This window comes from Musa acuminata, chromosome BXJ2-11 (genome assembly GCF_036884655.1).
Source record: "Musa acuminata AAA Group cultivar baxijiao chromosome BXJ2-11, Cavendish_Baxijiao_AAA, whole genome shotgun sequence".
In the NCBI taxonomy this organism is placed as follows: domain Eukaryota; kingdom Viridiplantae; phylum Streptophyta; class Magnoliopsida; order Zingiberales; family Musaceae; genus Musa; species Musa acuminata.
The window spans coordinates 1,212,206-1,234,570 of record NC_088348.1 but is presented as its reverse complement, the minus strand read 5'-3'; the positions used below and the strand labels follow the sequence as shown (position 1 = coordinate 1,234,570).

Genomic DNA, 22,365 nt, shown 5'->3' with positions numbered 1-22,365 from the left:
CCTAGCACGACAACCAACCCAGCCAACAAAAGACACCAAGCCATTTCCCAAGCCCCAGTCCCCCCACCCCCGCCCCCCCCCCCCCCTCGCATGGCGGGCAGTCACTTGCCGCCCCCTCTATACGAACGACATCATAACGGTACAGCCATCCCGGAAAGCTCAAGGCAGTGCCGTGCGACGTTGATCCATGTAGGTCGATCGGTGCTCGTACATAAGCTTAAGTCGGTTGCCGCCTGTGGAGCCAGCCACAATAAATTGATCTCGTACGACCAACTCATCCATGTAGGTATAAAAGCTAACCCTCGAGGGGGAGGCACTTCGAACACTGAACTCTCATTCCACCAAAAGCTAACTTAAGTTTCGAAGGGATCGAATCGAAAAATCCTCCTCCCGACCTCGACCTGGTGCAGGAGCTCAACAACAGAGAAACAGGCCACTCGACAAGAGAGAAGACTGTGCTCGGGAGATGAGACTCGAACTCGACCCGACCCAACATTTGCCCTCACCACCCGAGCATCTGCGTGGGCGACCTTGCGCATCCGAGACCGGACCGAGCTGAGCTAACACCTCGGCTACGACCACTAACAAGTACGAAGAGAACTAACAGAAGCTACAAGAAGATCAAACATTTCGTCTCTTGATACAAATGAAGAGATTGCATGCACAGTGGAGACTTCTAGGAGTTCTGACGATGAGAAGGGAAGCCCAAGTGCCTGAGAGTAGCAGGTGTTTGACAACCGCAAGTGTCTTCACCTCCTCCCTGTTGAAGGTTAGAGTCACTTCATTGGTGTTTTGGTGTTTCAGAAGAGGAGGAGGAATAATAATGTCGTGGTCCTGAAGGTGGCAGTATGCATCCAGACACCTTGACTGTATACCATGTACTAGAAGCCTAAAACTTTGCTGGATTGGCTGGGTTGCTGAAGCAGCAGAACACAGGACAAAGGAGCTACAGCTAAAAGATCTGAACGATGAATTCGCCACTGCGGTGTAACTGTGCAACTGCGTCTCTTCGCATGAAAGTGAGACGGCCAAACCCTTGTCGTCGTCCATAATAATTCCATTCGCCGTTCGGCGTACAGCACTCCGTCCAAATAAAGACGGCGACGTGACGTTGGAAAAGAAGCGAGAGGCCGGGCCCGCGGTGGGCCCGTCGACTGTTGCCAACCATGTGCCTCGTCGTTGTCCGACTCAGCATGTATTCGGGACCAAACAATCATTGAACATGCATCTGGATTTAGTGGATTTTGGATCCAGGTTGGGTGTCGGATCCTGAATTAGCTTATCGGATCCTAACCCATGCTTATTGATTGATACTTTGGCATATGAGTTATGTGGATTATTATTATTATTATATATGAAAAGGGCTTTTAACTTTGAAGCATCGGCGTCGGTCACTTCCTAACCGTCTCAATCAGACACAAACACCCAAACATCGGCGTGTGTTAGCAGAACAAACAGTCGTCACCGCCAACCGATCCTCCATTTGTTCTTCTTCCCCTACTCTCGATCGATCGATCGATCTCTCCGATTCCCCTCGCCTACATGGATTACGAACGCATCCACAAGCCCTTCGCGCCTCAGGTATACAATTCCTCCTCCCTCCTAGTGTGTGTTTGTCTCTGCGAGCTCAGGGGCCGATCGCTGAGATTCCCGATCCAAAGCTGCTCCATTGGACCCTCATTGCTTCGGTTTTGCTGCAGTTTTCGTCCCTTTGTGCCTTTCCCTTCTGTTCGATGGTTGCGCGTTGTTCTTATTTGCAATCATTGAAGCTCGAGAGGATGGGATAGGAGCTGATATCATAGCTTGTTTCGTAGCGTTTACTATAATCCGGTTCTTGATGGGTTTTGGGGGATATCTCGTTCGGAATTTGGTTTGTCCGGGGACTTACTTTTGCTTTGTTGTTGTGGTGGTTTAGAGTGGTGGATTCTCGCCTGGGAGACTGAGGGCGATGCTTCTTGGCGTGGAGACGAAGAGAAAAGAAAGGGAAGATCTCGAAGCCAACTTCTCCTTGCGGTCCGAGTCCTCGGAGAGCGACGACAGACGTAAAAAATCTCTCCCTCCTTTCTTGCTGCTTGACCAAAATGAACCCGTTTTTCGTGTGTGGATTCAAGAGGAATAGATCTCGCAGGCGCCAGTACGGCCGAGAGCTGCAAGGATGTAGAGTGTTCCATCTCCATGGAGACCACGAGCGGCCACAGATCGAGGGAGTACGCGATTGGGGGATCGAGGTTTAGGGCTCAAGACGACGATGGTCTCGAGACGGAGAGCGTCTCGTCGGGTTTCGAGTTCCAGAGGGTGGAACGAGCGCCGCCGCACCGGTTGGTGTCGGTGGCTCCCTTCTCGAAGCCGGCACCTTCTAAGTGGGACGACGCGCAGAAGTGGATTGCGAGCCCGACGTCAAACCGAGTCGGAAATAAGGCCGGTGGAGGGCAGGCGAGGAAGGGTGGATTTGCCGGGCACGGAAGCCGACAGCCAGTGACGAAGGTTGTTTTGGAGGTGGAAGAAGCAGATACAAAGAGAGTGGACGGAAGCCAAGCTAAGAAGGAATTTGTTGGGGTTGAGAGTGTGAATTGGGTGACAGAGCCTTATGCTGAAGTGGATTCAGGGGCTAAGCCTGTGACAATCATGGAGAATCCGGTTGCTGACATTGCTGGTAAGAAAACCTTTTCTGATACTTGTCATCTTCAAGTAAGTCCTTGGAGTTTGTCTACCAATATGCCCTTGGATGTGTTGCAGCCCTCAGTTGCCAAAGAAAAGCAGTATCGACTCTAGAGAAATCAGAGTTATATAAAAAGTCATTTCTAATCTCCTGCCTGATCGGATGCATGTTGAATTCGATAAGTTTTTTTGGTTTATGTCAAACTTGGCCTCATCTTTATTAAGTTCCAATTAGTCATATGAGAAAAAAATAAAAAGAAAAGAACCAGCCGAAGAAACTTTGCTGAACATCTTCTTATGTTCCCTACTTTTAGTTCCTGTTTGAAATCTTTTGAAGATTTAGTACAAACTAGAGCCTTAGGAAGCCAAGAATAGATACTCCTACCAAAATGGGGCTGATGGAGTCACTAAGGTTGCAGTCATGTGATATATGTTCTCCATTTTGCAACTCTATAGTGAGAAACACCAACTTGAGAAGACAATGTCCATTGTGTTCTTCAGTAAAATACAACCCTTTTGAAAGGGTTTCAGATGCCCTTATGGTGTACTATGCAACTCCAAAATTTTAGGTATAAAGATGCAAAGGTGCCCAGTGATGTAGGAATACTGAATTGTGTTCTTTAAATATCTCTCTCTAAAATGTATATTTAACTGATACTCTGACATTTATACAAGTTCATTCTGTATCTAACTTTTGTGTGCATTTTCTGCAGTCAGCCTTAGTCAGCATGATTCGTTGACATCTGTCCAGAGCGCCACAGCTTTTATTTCTCCGGCACCGACAGTCAGATCTGTATCCATGAGAGATATGGGTACAGAAATGACTCCTATTCCAAGCCAGGAGCCATCGCGGACAGGAACTCCGGTGAGAGAAAGTGCACCTAGCCCAACTTCTTCCCGACCAACAAGCCCACCGAGAACTGCTCTGGCACCAACAATGCAAGTCCAAACTGTTCCGGCTGCTTGCCATGATGATTTAAACAAGGAGTTGTTGTCTGAACAAGAAATCATAAAGAAAACCAGAAGAGAAATAATGGTTCTTGGCCAACAACTTGGTAAGACAAATATAGCTGCTTGGGCCAGCAAGGAAGAGGAGGAAACGGATGCATCTCTTTCTCTTAAGACTGTTCGAGTGGATGAGTCCATGAGAGGTGTTATCGAAGCCCGTGCTGCAGCCTGGGAGGAGGCAGAAAAAGCCAAATATCTCGCTAGGTAGCTCATAATTTTAGTATAATTGGACTCACTGGTTCCTTAGAAAAATTCTTGTCTATTAAAGATATCACTCGTTGATTCTGAATTTTTTAATCTGTTTCATTTTAGTTACCTCTCATGAGGATATGGTACTGAAATGTTGATAATTTCCTCAGGTTTAAACAAGAAGAGATCAAAATCCAAGCCTGGGAAAATCATCAGAAAGCAAAAACTGAAGCAGAGATGAGGAAGATTGAGGTGCATACTAAAATTCCTCACAAAAAAAGATAGCTCTTTATATGTAGTCACTTTAGCTAACTTAATTTGTTTAATGCCAAGACAACAGAAACTGTACCAGCAGAGCATGAGTCTTTCAAGTCTTAATTTAATTATCATAATTTCAGTATATTCTCAGAAGTAGACACTTGCATCCACATGTTTCCAAAACCCTTTTACCTCCAGAACAATAAAATTTCCACCGCTCTGCACTTATGGGATTCAAACTGTTTGTGAATTTTTGGACAGTAATTATTCTTGTAGAACTTTTGATAATTTCTGCAGTGGGCATGTTAGGGTTTGATTCTAACAACAACCTCATATCTACAAATGTGAGAACTCGAAAACATCGTTTGAGGACAGTTTGCTTGATAAATATGTTTATCTGTTTTTTCTCTTTAGTCTCAAATTTTAAATGAGATATTGTTTCACATATAAATCATCGATTTGGATGCATAAAGATGATGTCTTGGATGAGTTGTCACACTTCTTTGCCCTGCAGATTGAGTCAATTATCTTGCTAAGACGGCAGACTTTTGAATAGTATACCTTGCTGTATCGATATATTTCTAGCTTTATTAAATGATCAAGTTTTAGCATTAACAATTCCAGCTTTTGATTTAGCAGAGATTATAATCTGAATCTGCTTGATTAAATTTCTGAGAAAAATATTAGGACGTGAGAAGACCTCTTGATAACAAGGTGACTTGGTTCAGTAATCCTAAAGCTCTTTCTTCTTTAAATACACTGTCATGTGACCTATTTGAACTATTTTCATTTATGATGAGAACAGAACAGTTTCTATCTTTAAATTATTATGTGACATATTTCTTGATTATATTCTAGTCAAGATTAAAGAACTCATGGCTTTTCATGGATGTGTCATGACTTGATGGATGAAGACTTGGTATAAAATCCTATATATGGTAATGTTTATTCTCATTGACTTTTTCGTTTGCTGCTTAGAAATCTTTGACTTCAAAATCTTTTTGTTGATTAGTCCTTGCAAAGTGAATTTGCGGGTAAGAAAGTAATGTTTAGAGATAGGAGTGTTCAAACTGAATCGAATTAGAACCGAATTGGTCTAGAACCGATTCGACTAAACCGATTCATCAATAATTTGGATTTGAAGGTTATAAATGACTTCAGTTGGAGATATTATTTTTTGGTTCGATCAATCAGTTTGGATTGAAATAAACTGATTTTATAAAATTTATTTGAACATCTCTATTTGCAGATAAATAGCAAACTTGCATGTTATGGCTTTTGTTTGGGTTTCATGATGCTTGTCTGTAGTACAACTAAGGGATAGATTCACATTTTGACAGGTTGAGGTAGAGAGAATGAGGTCGCATTCACATGAGAGGCTGATGAACAAGCTAGCGACGGCAAGGCACAGAGCTGAGGAAATGCGTGCCGTGGCAGAAGCCAAAAGAAATCAACAAGCCGCAAGAACTGCTCAGCAGGCAGAGTTCATCAGAAGAACCGGTCGAGTTCCATCCTCATTTTTCTTCTGGAGTTGTTGCCGGTGATTGCCTTTGTTGAAGCATAATGCACTCTGTACATGGTAGCGTTCATCAGGTAAGTTGGAGGCATGTCTCTAGTTTTATTCTTTCATTTCATCGTGAACTTTATCTGCCTATGTTAAGTTACCATATTCTTTTCCTGTCACTTGTGTATCTTTCCATATTCTTCTTCTTTGTCACTCCTATTTATTATATCTGGAGTTTTCTTATGAGCTATGAGAATTATATGGACGTTTTGCTCTTTGTTCACAGTCTAAGATAAGATGTGAAATCGAACTGGCTGGTCTATTAATTAGACCGTCTGTGCTTAATATTTTAGTTTGTGACGACTCTAAGAGCATTTATTTAAGCATGTTCGTTTACACGGATGAAAAAGACTATGTGCTGCCCGAGACTGCAAATCTATATATTGTTTCAACATCTATTCCATGATCCAAAGAAAAGAGATGCAAAACGGTCCAGAAAAGAAAATAAATATTAGAAAGGTCCTATTAGAAAGGAAAAAGGAACATTCGATGGAAATACCTCTTTGTATTCACGCTCTGTCACTGATGGAGTTGGGTTTTGAATGAAGTCGGGACGGCAATCTTTACGAAGAGAAGAAACCTTTTTTTATCTAAAGAATGCAAGAAATCTGCCACCGATATCAGGGAATTAATTCCCTCCACCAAAATTTTCCTCTGTATGCCACACCGAATGAGTAGGAGCTGCAGCCTTGGCTTCTTTGAGACAAATTTTGAAGATGTTACCACCTGTTATAAGACATTGACAAAAGAGCATATTTGAATCAACTTGATGATGCCTACATTATTAATTAGTACAAAAAGAAAAATACCACCTAGAAATCCTTTTATGAAAATATTACAGAAATCTGCTACCGATATCAGGGAATTCCCTCCACCAAAATTTGCCTCTGAATACCAGATCGAAGATGAATAGGAGCTGCAGCGTTAGCTTCTTTGAGACATTTTGAAGAATATACCACCTGTTGTAAGACATGGACGAGAGCATATTTTTAATGAACTGATGATGATGGCTAGTGATACATTCTTAGCTGTATTAGTACAAGAGGAAATGCATGCCTATGCAAATCAAGTAGGCGGCTGTCCATTTGATTGGCGTGTTTTTGATCAATGAGAAGGCATTGGCTGGTTCCTCTCTCGTTGATAACTGAGAATGATGAACACGCCCACTGCACCCAAGAGTATGTGAAATTTGCCTGGGAAGTGAAAGGACATGTCTGGTTATTGTTAGGATAATGACTTGGGGAAAATGCAAGTGAACTTTTGTGGCCCATGACAGATCAAACTCACCCTATTTACCAATTATCCTCATTTCATTTTAGCCAGTTCATGCGAATGAAATCCATGATCATGCAGTGGTGAGAATCTAAAGCGAAATAATACCATGATTTCCTTACCTCCCCAAAGTGGGATGTGTTGGGTGGTGGCAGAAATGAACCCCATTAGGATTTGAGCATCTATTTTGTGACTTCATATTGGTTCCTTTTGGAGGGGTCTCTCTCTCCTCCACTGCTTTCTGCAAGAGACCAAGAAGCCTTTACAGCAGTCTGATGTTACTCACCCACCGTCAGCAGCAACCCCTCCCTGTCTTGTTGCCTCAACCTTGTCCTACAAAGTCCTCTCAGCTTTTTGTCTCTTGACACCTCCACCATACCGTGGGGTCTCTCCCTCCCCCCCACAGGTTTGATGGTATGGGCACGACTACAGTTGCGTCCCAAGATAAGATGGAAAACAGGTGGTGATGATGAGAGTATGATCTCATGGATGCCATGGTCTTTGTTCTTGAACAAGATTATTCTCCTCGATACAATCCAAGTTGGGTGTCATTGATAACAAGTGGGCGAGACACAATACCATTGCTTCCAACACATCAAGTTCCATCATGTCCAATGCCGTTCCTTTAGGTCAATGCTCCTGTCACATTTAGATCCCTTTCCCCAACGAAATGAGCTGTGGAATGTTCACATGCCAACACCTGCACCATAAAGTCAGCATTGAGTGAAACGAGGTCAGTGCGTAAAAGACGTGCCGCAGGCCTGTGCATGGGTATGCCACTCTGCGGTCTAAAAGCCCTTCCACAAAGAAACGAACTCCATAAATGATACGGGACAACTTGTCATGTGGTAATTGATGGATGAAAGAGAGCGAGAGAATAGTGTCATCCTTTTCCATCCACCAATCGAATCTCGCCATAAATTGCCGACGTATGTGCTCCTATTTAGGTGTCAAATACCTGCAAAATATTAGTTTCCATGAGATTATTATACCTGCAGAATATACTACGCTATTAGCTTCACACCAAACATACTACCTGCAGATTCTCCCAACACTCTACTTGTTGTGTGCTCCATGCCCAAACCTCTAGTCATCCAAAGTAAACAAGAGAAGTCCTAGCTTCCACAGCGTCATACCTTTGACCATGCCGGACTCGGTTCTTCTTCTCTTCGACAGATTTAAACGTCCAATAGATGTCGTCACCTCAGACGACCAAATCAGCCGGCATTCTACTCGGTTTAGTGTAGCAACAGTAGGCTCTTAATTGCTCTACCAGTCCATCCAAAGTTTGATATCGGCTGCCCGATCAGGCAGCCACTGTGACCAAACTTTGTAATTGGCTTCTTTACTTTGCCTTGTTGTACCTGATGATGACAGGCCATAATTTGATGTGATGGTAGGGCCTGCACCAACTTCACCAATGACATGACTCAATACTTTTCGGTCGATCCCTACCTGCTTCCATCTTTTAACATTTAGTAACCTTAAAAGATCAACTTTTTTCACAAATTAGTTTAAGACTTCCTCTGTTTCTCACCTCTCCTAAGGCTGAGACAATCTGCTCATCCATCTTCACAATTCTAACTAACGAAGACTGAGAACTGCATGAAACATCTTTCTTTCTCACAAACCAGAATTAGATAGATGTATAACAACAATTCTAACTAATGGGTCTGTTTCTGCAGAGCAGATGGTAGAAATGAAGGAATTTTTGTTGCAACAAGACGATAAGATTTTAGTATTAATTACTGAGGTCTCTTAGCAGAACTTTGGAAAGAGCAGAAGAGAAAATTAGACTTAAGCACCACAAAATATGACGAAAAAAAAACCAAACTACAGATCCATCAGCTGACAAGTGATAGTTTTGTCTCTGTATCAATTAATCATCTCCAGGAAAAAAAGATTAATTTGCAAGAATCAAAATAATGGTATCGATGACTCATCCGGAGGTGAATGATAAATTTGTACACAGTAACTGAACAACCAATGGTTTTTGCAGTATGCATGCGCATATGTCCAAGCGCATCACGCAATAGGCATGTCATGATCTCCTCAGTTGCAAGTCAAAGGAGAGGTATAAATTACCTTCTAATTAAACTAGTTTTGATCATGATGAAAAATCGAATTCACAGAGCCTCATGGATCAAAGAGAAATGGCAGAGGAGAAAGAACGCTATCCAGATTCGAATTTGCAACGACTTTTTACTAAAAACCGTATCAAAGAATTCATTCTCCATCCACTTAGACACAAAGAAAACCCGAAGACGAAAAATTGGGATCGCGGAGAGAAGGGCTTCCCTAATCTCCAGAGGCGAAGGAAGATGACCCCGATACGATACGAAGGTGGAGAATACCTGATCACCGGAGCTATTAGCGGAGATTTTCCACGAGGTCGACGATGATCGGCGGTGATTATCCCCTCCCATCGAAAAGAAAACTGATCCAAGTAATGTGTAAGCATATCTGATCGAGGCGAGAGATCGAGACGATCGAGGTTTCAGGAAAGCAAAGGAGAGAGAGAGAGAGGAGGAGGGCTTCAGCGGTGGGTAACGGAGAGAGGGAGATCGGCGTATCATATAATTAACCCACTTCATAAGCCGTGGCCGTTCGATCGATCTGATTTGGATCATTTCGTAGCCGTTTAAGCAATAAGTCGACGGTTTCGTCGAGCCGTTGCAATTTAGCTCTGCCGCTACGATTCGCCTGAAGCCGTCGCCATAGTTTCCGTGGCTAAAAACCTTCATACACTGTCGCAAATAGTTCTTTTAGTTCTGTTCGGTGTCGGAGAGTTACACCGCAGGCTTGTGGCTACGTGTTCGAACGAATCAGATGAGGCCGTCTTATAACGTGTATCGAGATGCTGCAGTCATTCCTCAGCTTTGAGAAGTTGCGTACCCAATCGGGGTCAGCATTGACCATACGACGGTCAGGCACACCCATTACCATCTCTGGGAACCCAGTTCTTTGGGGTCCACCAGAATCGCCTATTAGCCGCCTCATACAACGGGGCCCCACTAATTTCTCTCTCTCGCCCGGGGGGGGCCCCTCAAAGACTAACGAGGCTTTCAAATGAACCCATCACATCACATGTGCGCCCTCCGAGGAATCTAATCGGATTCCGATTCCGATTCCGATTTTTATCTCGATGGGAACAACTAATGCGAGTCGAGCAAGTACCGTCGTGTAACTGTTCACGCTTTTCCTCTGCTCCTTTCATCCTTATCCGCAGGGGAAGGAAAGCGTACCGGCTGGTGACGGGAAGCGGGCGTGCACGGGCCGCACAGGGCCTTGACTCGCTGCGCCCCAGGACCGGACCGGCCCTGCTGCCCACGTGAACCCGGTCCAGTCCCCGTACGGGGCAACTCGGTGCGCCTCGAGACGAGAGGTCGGTAACCTCACCGCGCCGCGGCCGAGCAGCTTTTCCCCGGACACAGCGGACCCCGCTTGGCAGCGCAATAATTCGTGCGGTAGCGGGGCCCACCCTTTGTCGTCGTCGGCCCATCCGCAGAGGACGGCATCGCGTGGTGTAGCACCCCCCCCCCCGCCCCCTAATTCCGTCAATTTCTCCAAAGTGAGGGGCGTCTTCGTAATAGGGAAACTTAAGCGGAGGCTCTTCGGTCGTACGGACCGACAGCGACCATTGAGAAAAGACCGGTGCGACGTGCCCACGTGGTGCTCTCACGCGTACGGCTTACGCGCAGGCACAGACTTCCCGTCACATCACAGATGTCACTTCCGGCTCTGTGCCCCCCGCGGGCCCCACCTTAGCGCTCCATGTACCATGCGTGGGTATAGCCCTCATTAATCGGAAAAAGAAAAAGTAGCTGGGGCAAGGTCGCACATGCGCGATGAACGGTGGATATTTACATAGAAAAATTCAACGGTTCGGATTGCGGCAATGTAACTCGTACGCAGTCCGGTGGCCTTTTTATTTTCTTAGCTTTTTTTATCGAATAAAACCTTTCCTAACGATTTATGATTGCTCGGTCACGAGTCGATCCGGTGGGTCCCACGGTGGTCCCCGGGTTTCTCCAATCACAAGGCAGGTAAGGGAGGACGAGTGAAGTCAAAACGGACCGGAAAGGCTTTGCTGTTTTCGCTACTGTGACGTCAGAGCCGGAGAGTTCGGTCGAGGACGGAGAACCGTCGAACCGGACGAACCGCAGATACGATCGAGTGCGGTGAATATTTCTACCGTTGGATATGAAAAGCTTCTTCTTTGAGATTCGTAAACGTTATAATCTATCGGTAAAATTCTGATACAGCATATGATACATTATGCGGCAAACTCATAAAATGATTTTACGCGATTGAAATAGAAGGGTAGCTATTTGCGTGTGTGTTTTTAATTTCTTTGTTTCTCGAGTGAGTAATAATATGATCTTATCAGCGTGGATTTGATTTGGGTAGCATCGTCACTCCATCCATCGCTGCCCACTCTCTTCTTTTACTGTTTCGGGTTCAGAGATTCTTGGAGAGCTCGTGGAGAAGGGGGGACTCCCATGGCGATCTCGAAGAACGAGAGCTTCTCCGAGCTCGGATAACTCCTCCTCCCAAAACCACAAAGGAATGCGCTTCCTCCTCGGCTTCTTCCTTGTCGTTGGCGGTTTTTCATATCTCCGATCATCTGAGATCGCATCTTTTCTTCCAAAGAACGCGTCGGTTTCAGACGTTCTTGGGTTCTGAGCAGGGAGTTGTGGTCGACGTTCCTCACTTCCCCAGTGCTTCCCTAGTTGCTACTTCTGAGAGTTAGGGGTGCGATTTGGTTTCTCCCGCAGTTTGACGAGCTTCTGAAACCCTAGTTTGGTTCTCGCCGTGTTCCCCCGAGCCCTACTTCTTGTCATGGTTCCGCGGTTAATGGAGTTGGGGCGAAGATATTGATTCGTCATAGGAAAGTCCAAAGAGATGAAGCTTTCCACCGTAGGCATCAGCCAGCAAGCACCAGAAGGTATCGTCTTTGCCTCGCCTTTTTATCTTGCACCCTGGTCTTATGCTCTTGCCCCAGATAAATGACCGTGGTCCTCGCGGTGTGTTCCGACCAGGGGAGGAGAAGAGATGCTTGAATTCGGAGCTCTGGCACGCTTGCGCCGGACCACTTGTGTGCCTGCCGACAGCCGGTACTCGGGTTGTCTACTTTCCTCAGGGCCATAGCGAGCAGGTGAAAGATCCGATCTTTGACTACGCTTGTTCCTCCCCTTACCCACCCCCAAGAAGTCGAATGTTAATTACTGTATTTTTCTTAAAACTTACCGCTGGTGTTAATTAAGGTTGCGGCGTCGACAAACAAGGAAGTGGAGGGCCATATTCCTAATTACCCGAGCTTGCCCCCTCAGTTGTTTTGCCAGCTCCACAATGTCACAATGCATGTGAGTTCTTGCAGTAATTTTCTTCCTTGTCCGAGGATTTCAAGATTTGGTGACTGTGCAAATTACAGGCAGACGTAGAAACCGATGAAGTCTATGCGCAGATGACTTTGCAGCCCTTGAGCCTGGTAAATCAGATGAGACTTGCACTTTCAACGCTGCAACTATGGTTTTCTCAACACAAGATCTTGCAAGTAATTATGACTAGAATTGTGTGCAGCAAGAACAGAAAGATGCTTATTTCCCTATCGAGATGGGCGTTGTGAGCAAGCAGCCAACCAATTACTTCTGCAAGACTCTGACAGCGAGCGATACGAGTACACACGGAGGGTTTTCTGTGCCTCGTCGAGCAGCCGAGAAAGTCTTTCCTCCTCTGGTGCGTTGGTCAAAATCAAATTGTATACATTTCTTATGGCAATTTATTGGAAGCGCCAGGGAATAAAGTTCAAGCAATGGTGCTGCTTCATTGGATTTCAGGATTTCTCGCTGCAGCCTCCAGCTCAAGAGCTGATTGCTCGTGACCTTCACGACGTTGAGTGGAAGTTCAGGCACATCTACCGAGGTGAGCTATTTCAGTTGGCATTCTTAGTTTTTGTTGGTGCAGAAAACGAATAAGAACCTATGTATTCTGCTGAGGTAGTAATCAACAGAATAACCTGACCAAGAAGTCCTGTCCTGACCAAATTTTCCACTCAGAGTCTCTGGAAATTTTGAGTTAGGAGTACTTGAAGCATTGGTCTGTGGCCAAGTTGTCTTGGTGGGTGCAACTCTTGTGAAGCTATGGTGCTCTAACACACGAGTCTGGTGGAGGAAAAGAGCATAGAGAACATTGATTGTCTGCAGAGAGATTAACAACTCAAGCGTGGCATGTTCAAAATAGCATGTTAGACATGTTGATTGGGATTTGCAGTAGGAAAGGATGGATCGGTTGATGCTACTGTGGATGTAATGCTAGTTTTCTATGGAAGTTGTAGCCACTTTCATGTAACGCTAGTTTCCAATTCCTGCATGCAGGGCTGGCTTTCTCTAGTTCACAGATATTGTGAGTTCAAGAGTGGTCCTTCTAATTTGCCTGCCATCTTGGTTATTACAGGGCCAACAGGAAACTTATTGGTCCTAAAGAGTCAAGTAAATTGAAGTAGGCTCAGGAATATCCTTCTATCATGTCTTAGAAATGGGATTAAAACATAATTCTAATCATGGAACATAATGAATTCAAATTGTATCTGGTCTAAGATTTGAAAAAGCTTTAAACACCAATTGTGAATTTGTATATATACCAGTGCTAGATTGTGCAGAAACCAGATATCAATTGTTTTGAATTGGTAATTAAATTATAGTAAAAAATAAACATCAACATTCATACCTTTGCTTAGTTGTTTTGATTATGATAACAAGATAAAATTTCCTCTCGAAATGTTTTCTGCAGCAAGTTTCGACTTCCATTCAAGAAGAAATACATTATCTCCAATTTTTGAGTTGAGATAAAGCCATTAGCATTCCCCTACCACATTATTGAAATTGTGCCTCTAATAATCAGAATTTTGCATGTTATGCCGATTTTGCACATAGAAATGTTTAAGTTCACAATATTACATAATGTTTCAGCAAGAGCATGCTTATTATGTTGAACACTGAACAAATAATGTGTTCATATTGATTGATATTGGAACCTCTGTTTTCATAATTTATCCTTGTTTAGCGTACTAGTGTTGCATTGAATTTAATTAATATTTTCATTCCCAGAACTCATTGAAAAAGCTGAGAGATCTACAAAGATATGTGTTAATTTGCAGATACAGTAGAAAGACCCCTAGGGCTATTTGTCAAAGACCAGTTTCCTATAGAACTTGTTCTTCGAGATTATGGTTCTTCTGTGGTATGCTATAGTGGTAGTGTGATAATTTCTGACTATGACAATTGAAACCTTCGTCTCAACACTAAGTTCTTTCCTTTTGAAAATTTTAATGCGGCTGTTGTCAGCTGTATAGTGATATAATTGATTTAGAACCTCTCTTCATACAATTAACACTATTTTCTACCAACATTTGATCTTATTCTTGTAAACAAACTCAATTCTACAACAGAGAATCAATTCTCCTTGAAGCGGAAACGTATCTACTGTTTTCATCCTGTTAAAATATTCTCTTGAAAATTCTGCCTATAATAGCTGATTTAATGTGGTTTATGGACTGTTGACCCTTAATGCATCATAAAACTTGTGTGCCTCAATAGAAGGGTGCAGCCCCTTTCTTGGTTGTCTACTTGTCAATTCCTGTCACTAGCACCTGTACCTGCCAAAACCACACGTTTTTCTTGTGCCTTTTAACAGTAGCTGACAGGTATCCTTCCAATAACTCATGGAAATTTCTCAGAAAAGCTTAATTGCAGTTCCAGCATTCTTCTCTAGATCTGTAAGATGCATTTTTGACTAAGGAAGAAAGTTGGATTTTTGACTTTAAAAAAAGACAGCAGGTAAATGACAGATAAGCCCTTAGCCATCGATTGCAATTTGATGATTAATATATGGACAATGTCCTCAATCATGTACAGTAATTCCCTTTTACGCACCAAAAAAAAGTTGACTAGGCTTTTGGTCATATTTATTTGTGTCAGATTTGACAGCTTGTCTTTTTATTTATTGAAGGATAACTTCCACAATTGCCCCAACAATGAGCAATGTTATATCAGTTGAGGTGGCTTAGAACAAATTGATAGCCAGTCCAGTTTGTTTCAGCTTAGAACAAATTGAATTCTTACTAAAACTTCTTTTATGCTTCATCTTGTGACACCAGGCCAACCGAAAAGGCATCTGCTTACCACAGGCTGGAGTGTGTTCGTTAGTGCCAAGAGACTCATTGCCGGGGATTCTGTTCTTTTTATCTGGTTTGCTTAATGCATGGTGTTGAGATTGAGCCTTCTCTTCTTTTCTTCTCATGGTGAATGTTTAACTTTGTGCTTCCTATTTAGGAATGAAAAGAACCAGCTTTTGTTGGGAATTAGACGTGCTAATCGACCCCAAACGGTGATGCCATCATCAGTTTTATCAAGTGACAGCATGCACATAGGGCTCCTCGCTGCAGCAGCTCATGCTGCCGCTACAAACAGTCGTTTTACCGTATTTTACAATCCAAGGTAGTTGCCATTGTTAACTTTATCCTATTTTTACGTTCCAATGACCTTTTCTTTATACATGCTCCAATGTTCTTTAATATCTTTTCCTGGTCCTAATATCCTTAGGGCAAGTCCATCTGAGTTCGTGATACCGCTTTCGAAGTATCTAAAAGCTGTGTTTCACACGCGCGTGTCGGTTGGCATGCGATTCCGGATGCTTTTTGAGACTGAAGAATGTAGTGTTCGCAGGTGATACAATTAATCATAATTAAGTATTCTGAACGTCCTCTTTTGGTTATCGTGTGACATACCTGTAGTTTTCAGCTCGGTCATTTGATTCCTATGGATTAATCATATTTTAATTGTTTTTAATTTAAAGGTACATGGGAACAATTACTGGCTTAAGTGATATGGATCCTGTACGTTGGCCGAATTCCCATTGGAGATCAGTCAAGGTAAATAGTATACCGTAGTTGCTATTTACTGTATGAATTTCTGGATCATGTAGTGGAACAAGGTCTGTTCCTTTTGTTTCTCACTGAAATATTAGTTGAATTTGCGTAATTGTATCCGTATATCTACATATCCATTTCATACTATGGTGTCCTCTATACCAGTGATTGCAAAAGGCGCTCGGGCGCTCGCCTAGGCGCTCGGGCGAGGCGAGGCGAGGCCCGAGCGCCTCGCTAATGTCCCAGGCGGCGCGCTTCAATCAGGCGCCGCCTAGGCGCTCGCCCGAGCCCAGGCGCTGGGCGCTTCGGGCGAGCGCCTGGGTAAACCGAACCAGAATTTTAGGTCTGGTTCGGTCCTGGTTCGGTTGTTAGTTGGTTCAATCGAACCAACTAAACCGATATAACCCCAACCCTAACCTGCTGTCGCTGCCGATCCCGATCGCGATCTCGTCGCTCGCTGTCGCTGCTCCCGCTGCCGCTGCTCGCGCCTCCCGCGAGCCTTCCCGCTTGTAATATCCCATTAGTCCCACTTCGGAAGTGGGCAATGTGTATGATTAGCTTATAAGGGCCTGATGAGTGTACTATGAAACCTCCCGCTTAAGCATTTTGGTCCGCCGTTGAGGACCAAAATGGAGTTATTGGCCAATTAGCTCATCAGACCTGGGTCGTGACATTTGGTATCAGAGCCAGGTTAAATGTCACGACCCAGGTCTGATGAGCTAATTGGCCAATAACTCCATTTTGGTCCTCAACGGCGGACCAAAATGCTTAAGCGGGAGGTTTCATAGTACACTCATCAGGCCCTTATAAGTTAATCATACACATTGCCCACTTCCGAAGTGGGACTAATGGGATATTACATTATCCCCAACTCAATTAGCTTGACGTCCTCGTCAAGGCCCGACATATCCCAGATCGAACCCTAGCATAGTGCATGTGAGGTTTAACTCAGTGGTGGCTCCACGCCGTGATGAGTTCTCTGACTCCATCCACGGGTAGCCCTTTCCTACTCGAGCCCTCTCACCCTGCCCTCATGCTAGGTCGGCTCTGATACCAAATATTATGATCCGAGCCTGATGGGCTAACTAGCCTATCAACTTCGTTTGGTCTAATCCACTGACCAAAATGCTTAAGCTGAAGTTGATAGTAGTATACTCATCAGACCCTTATAAGTCATTCTTAGTCTTGCCCACTTTCGATGTGGGACTAATCAGGGATGTTACACCGCTGCTCGTGCCTCCCGCGAGCCCTCTCGCTGCTCGCGTCTCCTGCGAGCCCTCCCGCGAGCCTTCCCGCTGCTCGCGCCTCCCTCGAGCCCTCCCGCTGCTCGCGCCTTCCGCTCCCTTTCCCTTTCCCGCTGTCGCCGCTCGCCGCTCGCCGCTGCTGCCGCTCGCCGCTGCCGCCGCTCACCGCTGCCGCTGCCGCCGCTGCTGCCGCCGCTCGCCGCTGCTTCCTCGTTTCTCCGTCAGCAGATTTATATTGTTAATGTGATTATATTTATTAATTATATTATATATTTTTATATTTTTATTTAAAATTTTAAATAATTATATTTATTAATTATATTTTATATTTTTATATTTTAGCGCCTCGCTTTGCTCGGGCGAGCGCCTAGCGCCTCGGGCGTTTTTGGACCTTGGCGCCTTTTGGCGCCTAGCGCTTTTTAAATCACTGCTCTATACTAGTATATCTACATATCCATTTCATACCTGCACATTTCCATGTCATGTTTTTGCTCTAATTCATGAAGCCTTTAAGCATCCTCTAGATTGATTATTCTTGTAATCACATGTCTTACCATTGCTCCCAGTTTCATATATTTTGATTTATTTATGTATATGATAATGTAATGGCTCATGTGCTGGAGTTTAGCAAAATACTACATATCAATCACTTTATCTAAGGATATTTGGATACCTTTGGTGATATATCTTATCACTTTCTGGTGAAAAGTGATACAATGAAAAGCACTATTCAACACACAAGATAAGAAAAGCTTTTGTGGTTTTATATATATCTTTTGTTATAACAAATGTTTGAATAGGGATTTCCATGACTTTTATAATAGATAAGAAAATACCTCAAAATACATTAAAAAAAAGAAAAATCACATCCTTCCATGCTGTCATGTGTTGTCACTTTTCCTGCTGTCCATCCTGCATCGATTACACCGCTTTTGGTTTTTTTTTTTTTTTATACTGACGGATTACTATGTGAGCTTTTTGTTAAAGAATACAAGTTGGTAGTTGTTTTGATTTCTTAGCTGTTATTGAACTAATATGTAACATTCTAGTAATTGCAGGTTGGCTGGGATGAATCAACAGCAGGTGAGAGGCAGCCAAGAGTGTCACTGTGGGAAATTGAGCCTCTAACAACGTTTCCCATGTATCCATCTTTGTTTCCACTCAGGCTTAAACGCCCTTGGCATGCCCCCTTTCCCCATGGTATTATCTTTCAACCTCACAGGCATCTGAGTTTCTTTCCATGAGATATTTGCCTCGTGCTGCTTTTAGTGCTTTTTTAAAAAAATCGAATGGCACGTAGCGACAGCATAATCTAGCATTCTTTTATCAGCTCCTATTTAATTTCTAGGTAATCTTACTTTCATGAAGCATCTTTATGAGTGTAGAAGTTGCACGACCCGTTTGACGGAGCATCTTCATATATCCTCGGTTAAGTTTTATGGAATTTTATTCATCCTGCATTGCAGTCTTCCAAATGTTGTCTTCAGTAGCTCTCAATCTAAGAATTTAAATGCATTTTTTTATAGTGATTTCGATAATCTATTAGCTATAAGTTTTCATATTAATCCTTGATCAGATCAACAGTCAATGTGTATTGGTCTGATTGATATTTAGATCCTTACTTTTGACTATCTGAACTTAGGAGCACATGCTTCTACTTGCTAAAGTTATCAGTGATGGTGGAATCATAAGAAACGGCTCATATCAAAAATAGCTTGAACAGTTTTATGCTGTGTGTTCCCCAGACACCAAAGAAGACGAGCTAAATGCTGTCATGTGGCCGAGGAGTGGCACTGGTGAACAAGGTCTGCATCCCTTCAATTTGCCATCACTCGGCGTAGGATCCTGGATGCCACAGAGGCTGGAACCATTGCTGCTAGGGAACGAGCTCAATCAGTACCAAGCCATGTCTGCTGCTGCTTTAGAGGACCTACGAGGGGTGGACATTCTAAAGCAACAGTTTTTACAGAGTCAACAGCCGTTCCAATTTCTTCAGCAGCCCGGCACGACCAGCCATTCGTTTCACAGTCAAGATTTTCCGCAGACTCCCCAACGGCAGGCCATCGGTTCACAATCATCACATCTACTGGAGAGCCAACCAAACTCTGCTCCGCACCAGCAGTTGCAACAGTTAGCAAACGAACAGCAAAAGCAGCAGCAGGTGCAACACACACATGCTTATGCAGACACATTCCAGGTTCCTAACAATCATGTTCAGCAACCGTCTAGTTTGCCTTCTCGATTTTATGACAAGCCGGACTTCCCTGATCCATGCTTGGTCTTCTCATCCATTGCGCCTTCGAGTTCCGTCCAGGGCATCCTGGGATCTGCTTACCCCGAAGGAAACTCCAACCCTCTTAACTGTTCACAACTTGGTCAATCCATGGTCAGTAAGCAGAGCCAGCAGTCACCGGGGCCAAGACGAATTATGTCTCAGGTGACTCCTTTTGGACCTGGAGTTCTGCTGCCTTCATTTGCAGAGAAGGATAGTTCTGGCGGAAATCAAAAATGTCCCGGTACCCAGAGTCAGGCCCCCTCTCTCCTATCCATCGCAGATCCAAGCTTGACCATGCATGCAACCGTTGGTGATGCATCTGCCACGCCGTACGTTGCTTCCTGCATTCAGAATTCTCTTTATGGATATTTGGATGAATCCTCCAGCTTACTGCAAAATTCAGGAGAGGTTGGTCCACAATCCCAAACATTTGTGAAGGTAAGAGCTACAGTTTTGGTGAAATCTACTACATGTGTGTGTGTTAGATGCCTGTCAGGTGTGTTCGCCCTTGCAGGTCTACAAGTCCGGATCAGTGGGGAGGTCTTTGGACATATCCCGGTTCAACAACTATGATGAACTGCGTGTGGAACTGGGTCATATGTTTGGAATTGAGGGTCTATTGGAAGATCCTCGTAGATCAGGCTGGCAGCTTGTATTTGTCGACAGGGAGAACGATGTGCTTCTCCTTGGAGACGACCCCTGGGAGTAAGGAATCCTTCCGAGCTTCTTTTGTTCATTTTCAATTTAGAAGCTTAAGAATTGATTGGATATATCATTGGCTTGTATTCCATTTCTAAGCTAGTTCATAGGTATTATTTACGCTGATTTGTGATAGGATGACTGTCTCATGAACTTAAGAAAAGCTTGTTGCTTGGGACCTTTTTGATGTTTCAAGAACCAGTAAGATGCCAGTGGCCATTGAAGTAGGAAGCACTAAGTAGATTTTGTTAATCCATTTTTAAGGCCGTGAAAGGAAAAAGGAAGATTGCCCGAAGACAAAAACTCAAATGTCATCCTAGGAAGATGACTTTCCTTTCAAGAATTTGCCTTTGTTCCTCCGTCATAGAATTAGTAGATGCATTTGTACTATTAGGCTTTAGGAGCAAACCTTCTTGGTTTGCAGTTTCCTCGTATAATATTTAAGACATTTCTATGTTAATTTGCTTTTCTTCTCGCATGAAAATAAAATATAGTTGGACTAACAGGAGCATCAGCACACGTTAAATGTTTCAACATAGGTGTTCTCGCTGTGAAATATGCTACTATGGTGACCTAAAGTTTCTGTAACAGCCATTGCATGAATAAGTGTATTACAAGCAAAAAGAATATTAGGACAAAATTAGGGAACTTTGTGTTACTGCTTAATGCTTGCATGGACTGGTGTAACTGGTCAACTCTGAGCACATCCTTCTACCTTTCAAATGGTGCAGTTTCATGACAGAAAAAGCCTGCTTCTCGAACTTTTGAATGGTGCACTTGAGTGACTGGCACAACTTGATTATTAGAACATGCATCAACTCCGTGGTCCTAGTGTTTGAACAAGTCGATTATATATTAATGTACATATTCCAGATGTTTTGTTGCTTCTCATTTGGCTTTTAATGCAGATCATTTGTGAATAATGTCTGGTATATCAAAATACTTTCTCCTGAAGATGTGCATAAGATGGGAAAACAAGGGGCTGAGGCCACAGCATAGTCTTCTTGAACTTCAAGCAACTTGAAATGGTATGTTATGTAACCATGATTTCTGCTTTGCTATTCGTTGCTTCTATTTTATTCTACGAAATCAGAATTGTCTGCATATATGATGAATGGTATATGCAGATTGAGGAATTGCGAAGTTATCATCTCACACTAGTACAATTGATTCTATTGTTAAAATCTAGGGAAGGAATGATGGTACATAGTGATCTAATTTCCTTTCATATGTTCTGATTTGAAGGCTAATGTCTGGGAGAATCCGACACATGACCGATCTAATTTTGCATGATGAAATGCATTTTGGGGAGTTTCTTTGCTGAAGATTATATACTATTTTACCCTTTTTGTCTAGCATTACTATGAATTATAGTGAATGTACAGCATGTGGCTCCATCGAGTGCTATTTATAGATGGAACATTCAAGATGAATAAAACATAATTTATCACAATACCATAGCAAACCATTAGCTCCCTCCCTCTCGATGATGATGACTAAGTCTGATCCAGATTATGATAAATATTGTAGCTTATTTTAGTGAATTCATGTTCTTTTTCTTCTTTACATCTCATGAAATCTCAACCTGCCAATTCCAGTAAGATCTATAACAATCATCTCTTGGACTGCTGTGATGTTTCCAGGTTTCGTAGTATGCGGACTCCATCCAAGGGGTTACTCCTGAGGGATGATCTTTGGCTCTTGTGATCTTCTATAGGACATTGCATGACATCTGCAAGGTCAATCATCTCTGGTCACAAATATATATATATATATATATATATATATATTTGGCTTCAGCATACCCAGATGCATTTTGCAAGTCTTGATCTGCATGGGACTAAATCATGTAACTATCTATGCTCATAACTATTGAGTTGTGCAATTTGTTGTTGTATTCGCACTAGCACGCAACGCCTTGAACAAGTCTAATATCTTTGGAACCGCATGCGATTTGTAGCAGACTCTTTTCTGCTTGCAGGTTTAGTTCACCTCTCTCAGTAATTTACTATTTACTCTTTTATCTTTTTAGCCCTTGATAAAAAAATCCTTTTCGAGATTTGTGATCGATAAATTTGATCCAATTCCGAGAAGAGAATATATATATATATATATATATATATATATATATATTCTCACCAGTTAGGGACTTGATATTCTGATAAAGATATTGCATGAGATTAAATGATTGTATGGTGTGAAATTGAATAATAGCATGATGCATGAGATTCGGTCCCGAGGACTAATATAATTCAAAATCAAACCGTAG

At 43.2% G+C, this 22,365-nt stretch overlaps 2 protein-coding genes and 1 long non-coding RNA gene across 6 annotated transcripts; 2 read left to right on the top strand and 1 right to left on the bottom strand.

Annotated features, from left to right (window-relative positions):
- The first annotated feature begins 1,405 nt into the window (after nucleotides 1-1,405).
- On the top strand, nucleotides 1,406-5,894 carry LOC135583520 (uncharacterized). 2 transcript variants are annotated; one of them, XM_065133876.1, is made up of 6 exons: nucleotides 1,406-1,581; nucleotides 1,916-2,042; nucleotides 2,120-2,653; nucleotides 3,372-3,870; nucleotides 4,026-4,107; nucleotides 5,454-5,894. In XM_065133876.1, the coding sequence occupies exons 1-6, from the start codon at nucleotides 1,543-1,545 to the stop codon at nucleotides 5,655-5,657; spliced, it is 1,485 nt and encodes a 494-aa protein (XP_064989948.1). In that variant the 5' UTR covers nucleotides 1,406-1,542; the 3' UTR covers nucleotides 5,658-5,894. The 2 variants fall into 2 exon arrangements, with proteins under 2 accessions (XP_064989948.1, XP_064989949.1); XM_065133877.1 differs by having other exon boundaries at nucleotides 1,409-1,581; nucleotides 2,129-2,653.
- Nucleotides 5,320-9,742, bottom strand: LOC135627697 (uncharacterized). Of its 3 annotated transcripts, none has more exons than XR_010492675.1 (8): nucleotides 9,304-9,742; nucleotides 8,487-8,550; nucleotides 7,986-8,404; nucleotides 7,072-7,907; nucleotides 6,734-6,870; nucleotides 6,517-6,636; nucleotides 6,177-6,403; nucleotides 5,320-5,683 (listed from the first exon to the last, which is right to left on the bottom strand). It is a non-coding gene; the product is annotated as an uncharacterized LOC135627697 (long non-coding RNA). The 3 variants fall into 3 exon arrangements; XR_010492676.1 differs by having other exon boundaries at nucleotides 6,530-6,636; XR_010492674.1 differs by having other exon boundaries at nucleotides 6,177-6,636.
- Nucleotides 9,743-11,324: 1,582 nt separating this feature from the next.
- Nucleotides 11,325-22,153, top strand: LOC135626157 (auxin response factor 12-like). The gene is made up of 15 exons (XM_065131257.1): nucleotides 11,325-11,897; nucleotides 11,992-12,107; nucleotides 12,217-12,315; nucleotides 12,384-12,440; nucleotides 12,533-12,688; nucleotides 12,790-12,874; nucleotides 15,108-15,198; nucleotides 15,283-15,447; nucleotides 15,553-15,675; nucleotides 15,806-15,881; nucleotides 18,181-18,322; nucleotides 18,868-19,835; nucleotides 19,912-20,102; nucleotides 21,005-21,124; nucleotides 21,740-22,153. Exons 1-14 carry the CDS (start codon nucleotides 11,855-11,857, stop codon nucleotides 21,093-21,095), a joined length of 2,403 nt encoding a protein of 800 aa, XP_064987329.1. The 5' UTR covers nucleotides 11,325-11,854; the 3' UTR covers nucleotides 21,096-21,124; nucleotides 21,740-22,153.
- The last annotated feature ends 212 nt before the right edge of the window (nucleotides 22,154-22,365 follow it).